Source organism: Haliotis asinina, chromosome 8 (genome assembly GCF_037392515.1).
Source record: "Haliotis asinina isolate JCU_RB_2024 chromosome 8, JCU_Hal_asi_v2, whole genome shotgun sequence".
In the NCBI taxonomy this organism is placed as follows: domain Eukaryota; kingdom Metazoa; phylum Mollusca; class Gastropoda; order Lepetellida; family Haliotidae; genus Haliotis; species Haliotis asinina.
In genome coordinates, this window is record NC_090287.1 from 23,319,553 (window position 1) to 23,338,172 (window position 18,620).

At 36.9% G+C, this 18,620-nt stretch overlaps 1 protein-coding gene across 1 annotated transcript; it reads right to left on the reverse strand.

The window, feature by feature from the left end:
• Positions 1 to 1,572: 1,572 nt before the first annotated feature.
• On the reverse strand, positions 1,573 to 17,861 carry LOC137294621 (leucine repeat adapter protein 25-like). Its single transcript, XM_067825678.1, has 2 exons — positions 17,427 to 17,861; positions 1,573 to 3,269 (listed from the first exon to the last, which is right to left on the reverse strand). Exons 1-2 carry the CDS (start codon positions 17,739 to 17,741, stop codon positions 2,961 to 2,963), a joined length of 624 nt encoding a protein of 207 aa, XP_067681779.1. The 5' UTR covers positions 17,742 to 17,861; the 3' UTR covers positions 1,573 to 2,960.
• Between the last annotated feature and the right edge of the window lie 759 nt (positions 17,862 to 18,620).

The following is an 18,620-nucleotide window of genomic DNA, read 5'->3' on the forward strand; positions in this document are numbered from 1 at the left end:
TTAACCACTAGGCTACCCCACCGCCCCTTGTCTTTATATGGTTCACATTGTTTCTTAAATTGTCACACCTTAAGAGTATGGCAGATGGAATAAACAAAACCTTTTACTAGTCCCTAAGAAGTTTTGATTAGCCTTGGACAAACAGAATAGAGTAGATCTTACACATAACTTTTCTCCTTTGGCAAATCATCACAATCATACTTCGGAAACTTTGCTGGCATACTCAGATATATGTAAACTGTGATACATTGTATGCTTTGATTAAATATTACATTTTAATGCTGCAAGTACATGTCCAGATTATGTGATGATCAGTAAATGCTAAATGCATGTTTCAATGGTTACAAGTCATAGTCATATTAAAAAAAATATAAAATGCATGCAAATGTGAGGAGATTATCAGATTAAGCGTATGCTAAACAATAATTATAATTCGTACCTATTGAGATAACCTTCTTACTCCTCATACAATGGTGACCAACCATTCGATATTCTTGAGAGGCCTGGGAAATTTTTCAATTACAGTAGCAAAACCAGTTACTGTTTATCAAAGTGTTATTTTTCTCACATTCATCTGTCACACCTCGCTACAACATATATGCTGAACAGAAAAAGAAACGTTACTCTGGCTGTTTGTCACATTTTTAAATAAGAGACATAAACATGAATGCTTACTTCATGACTCTCAAAGAATATGAAATGGTAGCTAGGTAGACTGAGGATATGTTTGATGAGACACACTTGAGCATGTTAACTAGATATGAACTCAAGATGGAAATCTCCCACTATAAATGTCTTGGGAATATATGAAATTGTAATACATACTAGAAATCTCATATCTGTTAACAAAACGTAAAAAAATAAAACAATATAATCTCAGCTGGCACAAATACAATACGACGCATTAAAGGATATGGACGACGTAAAGACAATTTCTTGTTATAACACATCACTTTGTTAACAAAAAACACTAACCCATCCACAAAACCTAAATCATGAAGGGAGGATTGTTCCGCTGACCATTTGTTTGATATGCATTCCCTATTCCCAATCAGAATATATCAAAACACACACAAAAAAGATGTATACCACCTGTAATAATTACTCTCAATAAAAAAAAAAAAATAAACTTCTAAATTCATATAAAAATTGGTCATTTTTGAGCACTGTCTCCTTGTAATTGTGGTGCATATTCAACATTAGGCCAGACCAAATTTAACTTTGTTTCACAATAACACATCTATCATGTATCTCTTGACATATGAAAACAATAATACCTGTCATCAGAGCAGAGATCACATCATGTGAACTTTCTTGCTTGAGAGGCATATTTTAGAAGTTGGAAGTAAATAGAATAAGTGTATATGGATGACAACGTCTTTAATACTGGAACACTAATACTGTGTTCCAGTATTAAAGACGTTGTCATCCATATACACTTATTCTATGTGAACTTTCTATTTCAAGATTTCTAATAACATGACTTGCTGTAGTTCTGGAGAAATCAATCTTTCCTCACCAGAAGTAACCACGTTGAACACATACTACTCAAAAGAAGTTAAAGAACTTCCCTTTTCATAATACTGTTGTATGTTTGTCATATAAAACAATCAGGTTTTCCTTAAATTCTTTTGTGCAGAATACCTTTATGGTAAATGTTTTGTCCAATTTCATGCTTTAGTACAGTAGAAGGTCAACATTTTATATGTTCCAGTGATCATATGATAATGAGAGGACACTACGCCAAACATAAAAAAACCCATTATCATGAATATTAAGAAACCCAATTATCCTGAAATTAGATAATAATACAGATAACGGTTTTATGAAAAGCATGAAACAGTATTGATTACACTGGTAGCTTTTCAAATTGAAGAATCTTATTGATTACCTAACCTTGCACATAAAGTCAATATGGCTGATTATATCACTTTATATTGACAAATGGCTATAGCTCCAAAGGTCTGGCCTATTTCTTCACATTCTAAACACTTAATTCAAGTTCACTGAAATTGTAGATACAATGAATATCAGAAATTCTCACACTTTTACAGCCATTACAAGGCATAAGGTTGTCCATAAACTTAAGTCATACAGTCTTGTTACCTACAGATCCGATATATAAGTTATCTACATATCCAATATAGAAGTTATCAACAGCATGTGTAAAATGTGATAAATAGATTCACCTTTAACTGAGATAACAGTAAGTATTGAGGTAGCTAATCTAATAGTCATCCAACAAGTTGCCAACATGCCAACATAGGGCCTTGTCTCAAACTAGTAAACTGAACTTGCAATTTCAGCACTTGTTGACACTGTCAAATATATAACTAAATGTCGACAGCATTTGTCCAGTACATGATTATCACACCTAACATAACCAGAAATACAACACTGGTATCTTTGTATTTTGGTTCGGGACAATAAGAGTCCTTCCCCATGTGCCCAACAGCAATATATACTTCTCAAAATAAGTTAAGGAGCATCCATTTGTTTTTCACCTGACCATGATTAATCTGCAAACCATCACAAACGAACTGTAGTCATGGTGGGTGTTCCTTAGCCTCCTTTGAACAGTACAATTTTCCCTTTATTCTTTTCCTCTCTGTAAAATGATAGAACCAGTCCTTGGCAAACTGGAAACAAACAGCAACACAAAGAAGAATGTGAACAAACAGGAATCCTAGAAAACATTCATATGTACATTTTGCATAGTAGCATAGCCAAGACATATGAATTGGTAGCCACAGAAATTTCGGCTCATGCAAATCTCCTGAGGCCAAACAAAGCTGCATGGGGGCTTGAAATCCTGATATCCACAAATATCTTGGAAGTCCTCGAACACTTACCACTGCTGGCCTAACAAAGCACTAAATCACACCCAGATAGAGAAGAAGCACACAAATACCATGTGTATGTGTGATGGTAAAGTCATCACATGCTTGCCAGCATCAGATTCAGAACTCTGCATCAACTCTCTCCTTCAGCTGGTTGATCTGCTGGAGAAGGCTGGAAGTGCTGCTGTGTATGGAGTTTGCCAGATGGTAGTCTGGTTCAGGCTGCATGTGATAGTCTTGGTCATTCCAGTCGCTGTCATCGTTGAGGCTGGAGAAGGAGCCTACTCTGCTGGACATCCCGGTCCCAAAGGAACACTCAGAGTTTGTCTCGGAGTACCGGTCCTGCATGACCGCCTTGTACTCCTGGATGGCTTCGTGTAGTGACCACAACTGACACAACAGTGACATGTCCAGCTGCCGGAGGTCCACCTGAAACACAACAGAACTGTAACCATGGTTATACAACTGACACAATAGTGACATGTCCAGCTGCTGCTGTCTCTCTCGGCATTATATAAAAATGAAATTGGGACTACTAGAACTAATATCAGAGTGAGTGAGTGAGTCTGTTTTCCACCTCGCTTTAAGCAACATTCCAGCAATATAACAGTGGGAGACACTAGAAATGAACTTCACACATAACTAACATCAGACTATGAACATAGATCTCTGACGAACCGGTACTTAACTGTTTCTGCTTATTTAATTTAATACAACAAGAACTGTCTACAAATAAGATAGCATTTTCATACAATGAAGTTGTTTATTTAGAGGAAGGTCTGCAACAAAACCATGGGAACTTCAACTTGATTCTGCTAGCATATGCAGTAGACAGATTACTGGAGGCTCTGACATTCAATACTACTGGCAAGGTTTTTAGATTGAATAAACTGAACACACTGGACATGCAATGTTGAGTGAGTTCTTCAGCCAGGAGACAAGACAAATCTCTAGACTGATACCTGTAGATGGATAACTATTTCAAAGCAAGCCAACTAACTACCTGTGACATACTCATATTGAAACCCACCATAAAGCGCCTAGTTAACACATGGTGCCTTGTTAACACATGGTACCTACTTAACACATGGTGCCTTGTTAACACATGGTACCTACTTAACACATGGTGCCTTGTTAACACATGGTACCTTGTTAACACATGGTACCTAGTTAACACATGGTGCCTTGTTAACACATGGTACCTAGTTAACACATGGTGCCTTGTTAACACATGGTACCTAGTTAACACATGATGCCTTGTTAACACATGGTACCTAGTTAACATCTGGGTGCTAGTATCGCTCTTAAACATGCTACTCAACACTAATGATGAGTTAGTGAGTTTAGTTATAAGTTGCTTTTAGCAATATTCCAACAATACAATGGTGGGGAACACCAGATATGGGCTTCAAAAATTGCACACGTGAGGAATTGAACCAGGGTGTTAGGAGTGATAAGCAGACACTGTACCAAAGTGGCTACCCCATGGTCCCTAACAATAATGAATGATCTAATACATCACAAACTATCGCTTCCAATTCCACTTATATATCTCACACAAACATCACAGACGTAGCATCAACCTGATGATCATTAATGAATGTTTTCCATAGAACTGATAAACAGGACTTGACAGTCTGTAATACACACACTGAAACATAAACATAAACGTACAGTAAAATGTCAGGCTGCCTGCTACAAAATATGCAATATAGTTATGAAAATGACAAAAGCACATGTTTAGACTAATATTGTACATCCATCTGTTACCACTGACAATAATGCTGAACTCGGAAAAAAGAATAACTGATAACTATGTTATCACAACACAAGCGGAAATCCATAGCCCCGTTGTACTTAACCCAATATGCAACGATCCCCGGCAAACCACTCAGGTTTTGCACATCAGGATGCATCTAAGGTAGACTAACAGCTAGTCTCTGAAATGAACATATTTTACTGAAAAAACGTCCATAGTGAAAAAAAATAATATAATGAAATGGAGCCCTGAGACTTGTGAAGCTGTGGAAATCTAGACTTGACACATTTTCTAGACTTGCGTGGGCTTTCTTGGATATTTATACTTCAGGGTCTGTACGACAGACTACAACTAAGGTAAACTGCTGGGAAAGAAAGACTTGAAAATTGAATGCACTCAAAAATTACAAATGTTATCAAAACACTGCAAGACTGAAAACAGTTTCTGAAACGCTGCAAACTATTAAAGTTGAAAACACAACTATGATATCCTTATCAAATACATAACCATCGAGTAACAATTTCATCTAGTAGCAACCTTCAAACATGGGTGTATACTTCTTTTATTCATAAGTTCATGAGTCTATCATTTCAGGATACACGTTGTGTCTCAGATGGGTTTCATGTATGACAGCCATCATAGGTATGCATGCGTCAGCAAAACAAGATGATTATAATTATACCTATAATATAGCTGAAATACTGCCCATGTCACTTTAATTTTTAACTTACTCACTCAAAAATATTATTTTCATAACTATATTTTCCCTGTTAGTATCATTTCAATCATTCATGTGGGTAAAAAAATAATAATATAAATCATAAAAAGAACGCAAAGTTGTGATTGTCCCTTACTTGCATGCATTAATGAAGTGAGACAGACTTTGGCAGACACGATGAGATCAGCCGCATATACACTGCTTCTTGCCAAGTTTGTGGTGAAAAGTGATGAGATTGTTTACATAAGTTGATGCAAGTGTTATGACAGTTGCCAAGCTTGTACTGTCTTGGTTTTTTGCAACCTTTTGTAACAATAACATCGTTACACCCACACAGTCAACATGACCCACAAAGCAATGTGAATAAAACAGCGTCTTTGTGTCGAAGGAAGGCGAAAACTTGTGTAATGACAATTAGAAATGATGCAGTTTTTTCCAGCAATCAGTTTCTTTATTTGTAAGTTTGATAACAAGCAACAAACAAGTCTGTTTTAGTGCCTTTCTATTGGAAAACACTGACATATTTCAGAGTTCAAAATACCTTCCTGCCTGACCAGCCAGGACAGGTTTTTCTCCACACAGACTGCCAGATTCTCAAGTTCCTCTGCTTAACGGTTGGGTTAAAATTTAGGCATGTACATTAGGATATTTTGTGGGCAGTTAACTTTTAGTCAGGGCTAGCAGGTTTTACAACTACCAGTCCTGTGGTCTGGCTGAACTGTTTAGGTGTTTATACCATGCATATACCTGCTGTACGGTTTAGGTAAATTAGAAGCGTCACTGTAACAAAAATCAGTATGCTAATTTGAATAGAAGCAAAATAGCTAGTATATTTTATTTTATCAGACTGACATGAATTTCTAGAACGACAACAGCCAACACGTAATTTGACTTTTTTCATGTTTCTTACTTATACTACTCAAAATACGTTAAAGAAAACCTGACTTTTTCATATTACTATAGTTAATCTGTCATGGTTGTTCCTTAACTTCTTTTGAGCAGACTATTCATGACGTTTTGTGGTCCATCCAACTCTGAGAGGACTTATATTTTCACAACCCCTTGACAGTCAATGTCTCCAGTGACACTGGCAGCTAATGTAATGGGGTGGTTAGGCTCACTCACTTGGTTAATGCATGTTCACTGGCTAAGTGGGTTAGATCGCTGACTTTGTGTCCTGGGGCCTTTTCACAAACCTCTCGTAAGCCTAAGATCTCGTAACTTTTCTTGTAGCATTCCTGCTTCCTATGTCTCAGTACAGGAGGTACAAATGCTACGAGAAAAGTTACGAGATCTTAGGCTTGCGAGAGTTTTGTGAAACAGGCTCCTGGTAATTAGGTTCTTGACTCTGAGGGCGTGGGGTTCGAATCCTAGATGGGACTTAACTCAACCTGTATGTTACTGAGATAGTGTAACCATGAATATAATGTGTTACATCTGCCCACTTTGTCAATGGCTTGGTGCACTGACAATGATATACAGTTGGGATATGTCTAAATGTAGTGTTAAACAACAAACAAGTCAATCTACCTATACTGTCTAGTCACATAATTACAAACACATTAAATGTATACAATATTTCTGCAAAGCCAAATTTTACCATTCAAATACACTTTTCCTCACACATAATCATTTTCATAACAAAGAGAAAATCAGTTGTGTCCGATATCTCTCTGGTCTTCATTGATGACCATGAACAGGTGGACCAGAGTCAAATGTTTTTCAATACTGGTGAACTTTACATTTACTACTTGGAAAATAATCCGAACTACAAATCTAGAATATCAGCCTATTGTACATTTTCATACATGGATACATGTACCATCAGATTAATATAACCCTTTTCTATATATTTGCCAGCGTTAAAATGCATGTATAGAGACCTATTGGTTAACTTTACATTTACAACTTGGAAACTACTTCTGACTATACAAGACTTGATTTAGTGCTTTGTTACTTGCACAGGTGCAGCTCAGTACTGCAAAGTTCAATATAGTTTCTAGACTTTTGAGTGGGTACATTTCTGAATATATAATACGAAATTTATTCAATAGCATGTTTCTTTCACGACATACAGTACATTTTTAAAAATTTAAATGTATATATGTATCAGTGCATTAACATGATAATATGATCCTTTCTTGTACATGTTTGTCAGAGTCAAAAAACGTATAGAGACACATGCGTCTTGAAACAGAATTAAAGGATAAATGCATGATTTTGATCCAATATGGCATGACAGTTCCCACAGCTATAGCAAAAATAGATATGATAATTAAGCCTGCAGATGCCATGTGACTGTCGGCTATGACGACTGCTGTCACTAACTGCCAAGAGACATATGTCACACCATGGGACAGGTACAATATGACTAATACTGGCATTTCAGTTGTACAATCACAAATATGGATTTGTATCGATAATTAAATCTATACAGCTATCCATGCGTAAAGTCTTTGTGTTACTTTTATAACTCTCTAGTGACTCAGTGAGTTAATAGTCACTCAGCAAGCTTTGCAATGACAGGCTGTGTGCAAATAAGGATCACATATTGCATATCATGGTTGATCACAGCAGAACCATCAACCATCACTCATATTTCCTTTGTGATCAGTCATCAGATAGCGTGCCAACATATCCATACTGAATTATGCAAGTTAATTCTACTGTTAGACTATCTAACAGCCTGCAATTTTTACTTCTCAAAGTTTGGCTTATCTACTGTAAAATGCTGTAAATTACTGCAAAGTCTGTGCAGACTTTTTAAGCTCTCTCAGTGCTAAGCTAGATGTCAGTGTTCAGAAGAGTTTGTTATGTTCTCAGATGTTTTCGGTTTGGTAGCATAAACGCATCTGCTTCGCGGTCAGGTCATGGCTTTTCATGCTGCACGAGATTTTGGGGGCAAGGTCCAACTGACTGCGCATCATTAACAGGGTTAAGAAATATAATACACTTTGAGAGTCAGGGAGTGAAAGGGTGTTGATGGGTTGCTTTCCCCAAGTATTAGAAATATTAGAAATAGAAACATAGTTGGAGAAAGTTACCCATTGGCAATTTGACAGTATCTAAATAGACAACAGTTTCATATTCAGTTTAAGGTTCATAATTTATTAGTTTATTTCTCAGTTCGTTACGAAGGCAATTTCACGTTTAGTTGGTTACAAGGAGATTTCATGTTCAGTTCATTAAAAGGTAAGTAAAAATTTATCATAACAAGTTTGTTTAATTTCCACTGTGCAACAGTCAGTGCTATACATTAACATTAACTTACAGCTATCTTAGAGCTAAGAGAGCTAAAAAAATCTGGGCCCTGATATTTTAGATTTCTAAGTCAACATGAAACTCTTCAAGCTATATGAGGAAGGTCTACAGAAAGATATGGAAAACTAAACTTAAAGACTTCTTAAAGAGAATCAAGCATCATATTCCTCCTTTGTCTTTAGCCTTTAAGTCTATTTCATTCTAAAAAGATATAGAGCGATACTAACACCTCAAATGTTCCAGCAAGATATGTTTTCACAATGACCAATAAAATACAGTCCTTCCTCTATTCTAATAGGTTTATTACACAGCCATACATCATTCTGTACAAATTTCAGACTTTTCAAGCTGGTTGAATGATTTTCAAGTGCTTTCAAGTTGACATTAAACATCAAGGCTTTTCAAATGGGACATAAGACTCCAAACCTTTTCATGATTGTGAACCTAGAACAAAAAGTTTCTCCATTACGTCTTTCTGCATAATAGCTGCACACCAGCAGAACAGCAGGGCAACTGCACAGGAACATAATCTGCAACTCAACCCCATCTACAGAGATGAATATTCACGCACCTGCCACATGGGAATAAAACCTTCCACAAATAGCCCCAATCAGACCCTATCGCTCAAAAATCACTATTCCCATTAAGCTCAATTCTGCATTGAAAATTGTCTTAAACTGTAATAAACATGGCTCATTATTCATTGTAAAGGCCATTATTACCAGTAAAACCCTGACGGACTATTTGTATCACAGAGATGTCTTTGTATCCGGCCACTTGCATCAGTAACTGCGTACAGAAGTTGGAGGGCGCAGCTCCGGGATAAGGGAAGCATTTCACCAGAGGGTGTAATTGAAGACTAATCTTTCACTCCCACAACAAAAAGACTCTGTTTTGTTTTGCGGTGAACCAGCATAGGTGACAAGCCTCATGGGTATTATCCCCGTTTGCTCGCAGTAATAATACCCAATGATATTTATACAGGATCACTACACAGCAGTCCGAGCCAGGCGTACCTTCTTGCTTACTTTCAGAATATTGGAGAAAAACCAGAATTTAATCTGTTAATCTGTTTCAAGATTATAAATAACTCAGTCAATGTTTGAAAAGGGTTTGCATTGAAGCTTTATTTCATATTCTGAATTATAACTTCGTATTCATCAAATTCACAGTCGTCATCATTGTCGTCATCATCGCCGTCATCATCATCATCATCACCACCACCACCACCACCACCATCATCATCATGATATTATTTTCCATTCTTACCGTGACTTTTATTTTGAAACCAATTGAGAAAACAGAATATTCAAAGAGAGATTGGAATTAAATTTTTTTTTTGTCCCCTCACATAACACATTTTCATATCTTTTCCACAAATTATACATTTTCCCACATTAACACACCCATTGTGACTCACTGGCATGTGCCACCCATCCTGTTGCCAACAGAGCTGTCAGTTTCACATGTTACAATTCCCCTGCACTCAACAGTGTTATACTGTACATTACCCCGCTGAGAGTAGAACAGGATCATTTTTAGCAAGAAAAAACCACAGACCGAGTTACGTTGAGTTGATATCCTTGTTTGAACATGAAAGTGTCTATACAGGGAAGGGAAATAAATGTAATATTTTGGGACAAATTGAAACGAAGCATAAGGAAAACACAACTTATCTTGCATCTTAATTTCTCTGATGAGAAACACACATACATAAACAGAACCAAGCTGCTGGGTCCATGATTTTTGTACAAAATTCTAGAATGAAACTATGTCAATTTTTCAGATTTCCTGAGATGCCAATCTGAAATTTTGTCCAGTTAGTATTTTAGCCAAAAACTGACACAAAAATTAGCACTGTTTGGCCAAAATCAGTATCAAATTTACCAAAGAATTTTCATATTAAATAAAATAAATATATAGTCCATGACCTTTTGTTTACATTGTACTCACCTAAATCATTAGCAAGTATCCACATTTTGCTTGATACTGAATAAAATGTGGTTGAAATTTATTGGGCATGCTAAGAATGCTCTTTGATTATTTAATTCAATTCATTTAAAAAAAAATTCCTAAACTGGAAAATATGTATACTTTCCCCACTATCGTAACCTGTGAAGGTCCGGGTTAGAATACTGATCTTCAGTAACCCTTGCTTGTCGTAAGAGCAATCTAAGTAAACTTAGTCTCAGTACATTTCATTACACTCCATTCTGAGTCTAACAAAATCTAGTAGTAGGTCGCGTCAGGTAATCTTTGAGTGACCCATGACCCTCCAGTCAAATGTGAGAAGTCCTAACGGATATAACCAATCACACAATAGTTACTGTTTAGGGTTTGGCGGGACTTAACAAAAAAGCTAGTCACTGACACTGATAATCAATACAATAAACGAAATTATGCATATAAAGGTACACAGGTATTTAACTTCAGTATACATATATATGCCAAGGGCTTTCTGATGACTTGGTTACCATTAGCTAATAATATTTCTGCAAGCTGACATTCATGAATATTGACAAAACACTATTTTCAGCAACTGTTTATTCACTGTTGACAGTATTGTAGCGTGCTCCATGTACATTAACCGGTAGCTATTGTATGGAAAATAGTATTTGTGATTGCTTGGTTACAAATATTCCCTAGGTAAAAGTTCAAAAGGTATGTGCAAATGTCCACTTTCGTGTTTTGGTAAGCTGTGTTCTGATTGGTCAGTCTCAAGGGTTACCTGATGTGACCTCCTACTAGGTTTTGTTAGCCGCAGCAGTGGAGTGTAACGTAAAGTACTGAGACTGGTCGTAAGAGGTGACTAATGGGATTGGGTGGTCAGACTTGCTGACTGGGTTGTCATTTAATCACTGGTTCCCGATTGAACAGATCGATGCTCATGCAATTGATCACTTGATTATCTGGTCTATTCTCGATTACTTACAGACCATCGACATATAGCTGGAACACTGCTGTGTGCAATGTAAAACTAAAAGCTCTCACTCTTATTGTTATATATTTTGCGTTATTTTGGGTTTTTTTTGAACGAATATGATAAAATCATATGGGTTGGCATCTCTGCATTTCCAGCACATATGAAACTCCTGGAGTCAGTGACTCACTCTGTATCAGAGTCAACAGATTATTTCATAATAACCTTTGCCATGCCACTTTACAGATATTGATAAACGTTTTCAACAGATTACCCTTCAGGTTATAAAATCATCTGGTGATAACCTTCACAGGTGTCTGTTAAGATAATCTTAGCAACCATAAAACAGAGGTTGAAGAAATTTTCAGCAGACAGGTTCCCCTCGCATTTCAAATAGGAGATAAGTAAATATATTTTTCAGCCCTTCATCACCCAGATAGTATCTTTTGAAACTGCATTGCCATGAATAAACCACACAACTGTGTTAACAGGAATCTGCTTACGCAGTTCTATTTACTTTAAAAGAAAATATGTGTTTTCAAGATACTTGGCAGAACAAGTGTATGTATTGCACCAGCAGTGGAGATTCTGATTACTGGACAGGCGTCTTTTCATCATAGCAATTCTTATGCTTTGATGATCATAACAGCAGTACGCTAACACAGACTTGTGACTGGCTAACACAGACTTGTGACTGTCGTACAGCTGTGACTGCTTTGAAGAACATAGCTCAGTCTAAGTTTGTTCTCAAGATTGTCCTCAGGAACAGTATATATGGGCGGCTAAAGAAACTGGCACTTAGTGTGTCTATGTAGGTCATTCCAATTTTTCCCTCTGTTTCTCATTTCCAACCAAAACAAACAGAAGGCAGGTGGGAGAGAATTATATAGAAATGAAAAAATGTTTTTCACTTATTTCAGAGTCATTATCACTTGGTAAGAGTCTTCAAATTCATTTTCAACGTAAATCAAATTGTTTTGCTTTAGAATCATTCCTTTGATAAAGATCAATGAAGAAAAATCAAGTACCTGGAATTGTTATTAGAGTGCAAGGGTACAAGTACTCCTTTTATTCTGTTTTATCACATCTGGGCATATGTTTCCACAGAAATTGGGAAAACTGAGATAACAAAGTTTCTTATTATTCTGAGACCAAATGAAAATTAGGGCAGGCATTAGATGGCATACAGACTGGAAAAGTCAAGGAATGTTTTATATCACAGGCAGGTTAAAAAACTTGACTGTTTTAGTTTCTGATTTGGGAAATGAACATAAGACTGATCATTCCCATTGCCCAAGGGATCTTCCCCACTGCCATGACAGAATATTTAAACCAGTTTTCCTTCTAGTGAACTTTACATAAATATCACTAGTGTTGAGGAGATAAGTTGATGAGCCACTGTGGAGCTGCCAGTAACCCAACACGCCTTATCATCCTAACACTATCTTCCTACAACTTGTTCACTGTGGTAGAGATGTGCTTATACCTCAGCTGGCTCTTTCTCTACCAGTACAGCCTGACACACCCTTCAAAATAACTACTCCCTCACTATAAGACCATTACCTCTGATGGTAAACTTCAAAGTGATCACAGAGTGACTAAAATTGATGGTCAACCCAGGTCATTGTTTGCAGTTGGACATTTACATGTAACCATACAGAAGTGGAGATCATTGGGTTATATTTCCTCATAATTCTTCTGGCTGTGTGTTATCAGCTAATACTTAGCATTCAAAGGATCAAAAGACTATTTATATGCTCCTCCTCTTATGATGAAACATATCCAATTATCAGTTCAGTGATAGCTGCCTGTGTCTTAGTCCCTGTCAAACATATACTACTCAAAAATAGTTGAGGTAACAGGAGTTTCAGCATTTCTGAAGTTCATCTGCCATGGTGTGACGAATTATTCTACAGCTGATTTACATTAATTACAGAACTGAGAAACAATCACCACATGGTTTGAAACTTGCTTTGATAAGTATATAGTCCTACAACAGATTTGTAAAATATACATTAAAATTAACTCCAAAAGAATAAAAATATCCTATTATTACTGAATCCATGTATCTAACCAGTCTCAATAATCCATCAAAACAAACATAATTTTTGCACTTTCAGCATGCTCATGTGTGCAGACATAAATGAGCATTATGATTAATTACTTACAGATCTCTGCCATATAACTGGGATATTGGTAAATGCCATAAAAAAAAAAAAAACCAAGCAAATTTATGAATAATAATTTCAATTATCACCTGATCATATTGTATTGACCTGTCTTCTGTCTAACTCTGCTACATCCCAAGGTCACATCGAACAATCCCTACTTAAACCTGGGTGAGTTAAGATATACAGTCATGGTAGTAGTATTTCAGCCATGTTGTTACTTGAACATGTCATACAGTCATACTTAAAAACTGACATCAAGTACAATATAGTAAGCAGCAATATATCACAGACTGATTGAAAAACTTGTCTTGTTACTATTTGACAATGAAACAATATGAAAAGGGAGCTTCCGATCACTAGCCACATTGGTACGGTCATCATACTAGGAACCAGGTAGACTTCTCTTACTTCAGCAAATCTGCATGGTTCTCAAACAAGATTTACATCTACTCAAACAAGAACAAAACTAAACCAAGAAGCGACAATGTAGACTGACGACACATGTTTGCTTTATGTGGTTGGTTTGCTGTTTAACTCCCCAATATTAAAACTGTGTGGTGGAGGTCTCTAAACAATTGACTATGGGCCACTCAATCCAGTGATCAACAGCAAGAGCATCAATCCATGAAATTGGGATACGATATGTGTCAATGAAGTCAGCATGTCTGACCACTCGATCCCGTTAGTTGCATGGGTTGCTGAAGAACAGTTCTACACCGGATCTTGTCTCACGGATCTTGGACACAACACCTTAATCATTTTTAATGAGGTTTGTGCAAGAATCAAAGCATTACGATAATGGTACAGGCGAAAGGATTATCACTGAATAATCCTTGGTACTTAGTTTTAGTGTGTGGCACACCCAAATAGCATAATCACCACCAACTTAATCTTTCCACAATGCACAAACAAATATCATACCGTGTTTAAGTCGCATGAGTTGGTAATCCATATGTGTCATGCTTAGATACGATTTTCAGAAGAAGTTAAAGGACACCCGATTCTTTCATAATGCTAAAGTTAATCTGTGACAGATTATATAGTACAGTATTACTATATGAATAAGGCAGGTTTTACATATTTAGGATTAGAGGGGTTTGATGGAGGTCGCCTCATGCATGGGCACAATATTTTCTACTTGTATCACTTGCTGGCAATGTCAGTCAGCATATATGAGATAGGCATCAGTGTTGTTTGACAGTCAAACTTTGCAGTTCATCCAAAAATAACACTCCCAAGAGGCATATATATAGAGGATACTAATTGAACTTCTATGCAATACCAATGTTTATTAGAGGAGTTAGATTCTAAATCTTTCATGAGTCTATTAAAAATGGCATTTCACAAAAGTGAGTTTTGTATTCTGTTTATTACTCTCAAACATAAATTGATAGAAACTGTGGCAAAATTGCCTACATTTTGAGTACTCTCAGCTTTCCGTGAGTTAATCGGGGTCTAGTACAACTTTGACAGTGGCAGTGGCATTGTGACATCAGAACTGTGAACCATCATGACGTCACATGTTTAGCAGTATTACACTGGCTTAATAGTGATGTAAAAAATATTACACTGCAGTATAATCCACAGGCAGAGTGATAAAAACACTGTATACAACGTCTTACATCAAGAAAACTGTTGGAAGTGAAAAAAAAACATCATACCATAAGCAAGGCTTGTGTGTTTGTTTAATGCTGCACTCAGCAATACTTCACCTAGATGATGGTAGTTGTAAATAATCAAGTTAGGACCAGACAATCCAGTGACTGATACCATGAGCAGTGATCAAGGTAACTGAGATACATAGGCAACGATTCATACTGTCAGTTTATGAAGACATACACGTAATCAGCCACGTCAACAAGCCTGGCCATCTGGTCACAATTTCCCTGTTACTGACATGATGAAAAACAGCCTCCATCAATAAAGACCAGGAAGTAAGCACAATTCTGATACAATTTCGTATAACAGTTAATTTTACATGCATTATTTTAGTTGACTGCTTTGCCACTGTTCCATGAAAATGTATTTTGCAGTAACTGGGTTCATTAATTTCTACAAAATAGTTTACTTCAGTCCACATAAATTACACTTTAAGCACTGTAGTGAAAATTTAACTTCTGCATTTTAGTCCTGAGATGTCTGATGTGTCAATTAACACAATATATGTCATTATCTGCTGACATGATTAATCAAATATTTGACATTTATATTCAAGGACATGACCGAAGATAAGTTCCAATAATGATGCATTCATGCCAAACCACAGCATCAAACTCAGTCCTTTGTACCCAATGGAGCATCTCTTACTGTGTCATTTATCAGAGGCACAAAACTTTTTCCTTTGATGTGATCATTCTCATCGGTAACTTCCTCCACTAAAAGAAAAACACTCAGACAAGAGTTACTGATGTTGACAGCTGAACCTTGCATGGGGCTCCAGAGAAAATTTGAAGTTTCAGGAAATTATTTACAAGTACCAATCTTTCACAATGGGTTCTGACACTTTCTTGCAGATATTCTATAGATGTTTCCTCCCATGTCCATCAAGTTATTACACCCATGTATAGACATTTAAGTTTAAAAGCTGTTTCTGAAGACGTCTGGTTTGTATCTGTCCCAAATTGTGCAGACTAACAACTAGTCTCTGAATGAACATATTTTTTGTCAGAAATAGGTTCATAGTAATAAACATATATAACAAAGAGGAGCCCTCAGACTTCCTTCATTATCCTACCACTGTGAAAATCGTGACGTACCACATTTTCTAAACTTAGATGTATTTGCTTCAGTCTGCATGAGATACTGCAAATTGTGAAAACCATCACTTAACTTACTACAGAGACGTACACCAGTATATTTAATATTAATATGCAAAATGGAGCATCTTATTATCACAATTTCCATGCTTGAGTGCATTAAGTCAGTAATGAAACCACAAGGGTATGCAGTATGAAAATGTTATACACTGGACAACTGCATAAAAGCATCATTATCTGGCAAGTGGCTTTTATAAACAAATGAACCCCTGATAGGCCATGAAAATGTATTTTAAACAGCCATGACAAGACTTAAAACTTGCTGTAGATGAAATATTGAGTTAATGTCACCCAACACTGGTTTTAAGCAACCTCTGTAGGATATTTCACTACATATGACATGAACGCAAACGCTTTACGATGGATTCAAAGCCAGTAGTTAAAGTGTTCATTCATCGTGCTGAACACCTGGGTTTGATTCCCACATGAATTTCATACAATGTGCGAATCCCATTTCTTGTGTCCCCCATTGTGACCAGAAAACTGCTAAAAGCAGTGTAAAATCCAACACACCCACTGTGGATTCACAAACAGAAAAAGAAAACAAATGGTTTTTATTTGATTGATCATGTTATGCATTCATTGGAAATGTTTGGAAATGGTTTGTTTAAGTCAGGCATTGTTATATCATAACACACATTACCGCAACTATTTACCACCGACTTCGGTTCTAAGTCTGAGAAATGTCTAAAATTTCAATTGGAACCATATGCATAGAAAAGATTCTACAAACGCACGCACACACACGCGCGCGCGACAAACGAGCTCACAAAATATTTTCCCAAGTAATATTGAACATTTATGATAAATTTGATGAGTAGATATTTAAAAAGAGCGCCTTGAAAGTTTATATCGTTAACACTGACTCCATCAACACATGATTCATACAATTACATGGTGCCGATCCCGAGGCGTTATAACGAGGTACACATGCAACCTACCATTTCCCTCCTCAGTGTTGTGAGTGATGCGTTGAGTCTTGAAAACGATGATGTTGGGTGAGGGGTAGAGATAGGAGACTCCACCTCTCCGTTCACAACGTTTGTCGTAGATGGTACTCCACTCTCCCCCTGGTCCGCCTCACAAAGAGACTCCTGTGCCAGTTCCTCTAACAGGTTTGCTTTTAAAGTGTGCATCTTTTCCGTCTCTCGCCACTGAGAACTGTCCGACCCCAACAAGCCGCTAAAACACCGGGGCAGGGGTGGTAAACCGGGTATTTGCGACATGGCCAACGTGGTGTCGTTGTCTTCTGACATCTATGTGATTCGGTCAGCCCAGACGACATTCATGACACAGCTGGCATCGAATGTTAGTCCAAACTAAAACTTTCTGAAGTTTTGACGCTACCGTTCTTCTCTCTTACTGCGCCCTCTCTTCAAAGGGAAGTAAGTGTTGCGGGCAACATTTGGATAATGGACAGGTGCGCGAAATCACCGTTGTGGGGATTTTGTATAAGGTGGACGACGCTCGAGCCGATTGAAAGCCACAACAACTATTTTTCAGCGTTTAGAATTTCCACTACTGTACTACATCAACCTAACAATTGATGATGATCCCAATTTTATTTTTATCTCAATTTTATTTTACACAGACCGCGTATAGGATCTGATTGCTATATGTTCACAGCAACTGAGCTGTTTAGTTTATGTTTAAATTTATATTCTCTCTTAATTGGCTCCTCATGGTTTAAAACCGTAGTTTATTGGTTACAAATAGTAACATGATATACTTAATATTCTATATATACATTACTTTCTTTAAACTTTATATAAGATACAATTAATCCTACACACCTGCCCGAATAAAAGAAAACGAAGCATGAAACCGCATGATACATGCTACCTCACTCATTATGCATCACACACCTTCACGATGCATGACACCTCATTATAAACCCAATCATCATTTGATTGCCTAACATCCTATAACAAATGTACAGATGTAATTTTGTAAAGAATCAAGAGTAAGATCTATATGCACGACCGTGCACATTTCAAGGCCAAGGTCATTGTCACATTTGTTAGAATAGATTCTCCACTGGATGTTGACGAACGTAACTGCGAGCAATATCACGCCAGGACGAAGCAGCTGTCTTTACAGAATTTACGTACGCTTCATGTACTCATCTGCAGAAG

Coding starts and splice junctions, on each gene's coding strand:
- LOC137294621 (XM_067825678.1), bottom strand. CDS start 17,741: ATGTCAGAAGACAACGACACCACGTTGGCCATGTCGCAAATACCCGGT. Junction 3,270..17,426: donor CAACACTGAGGAGGGAAATG/GTAGGTTGCATG, acceptor GTTGTGTTTCAG/GTGGACCTCCGGCAGCTGGA.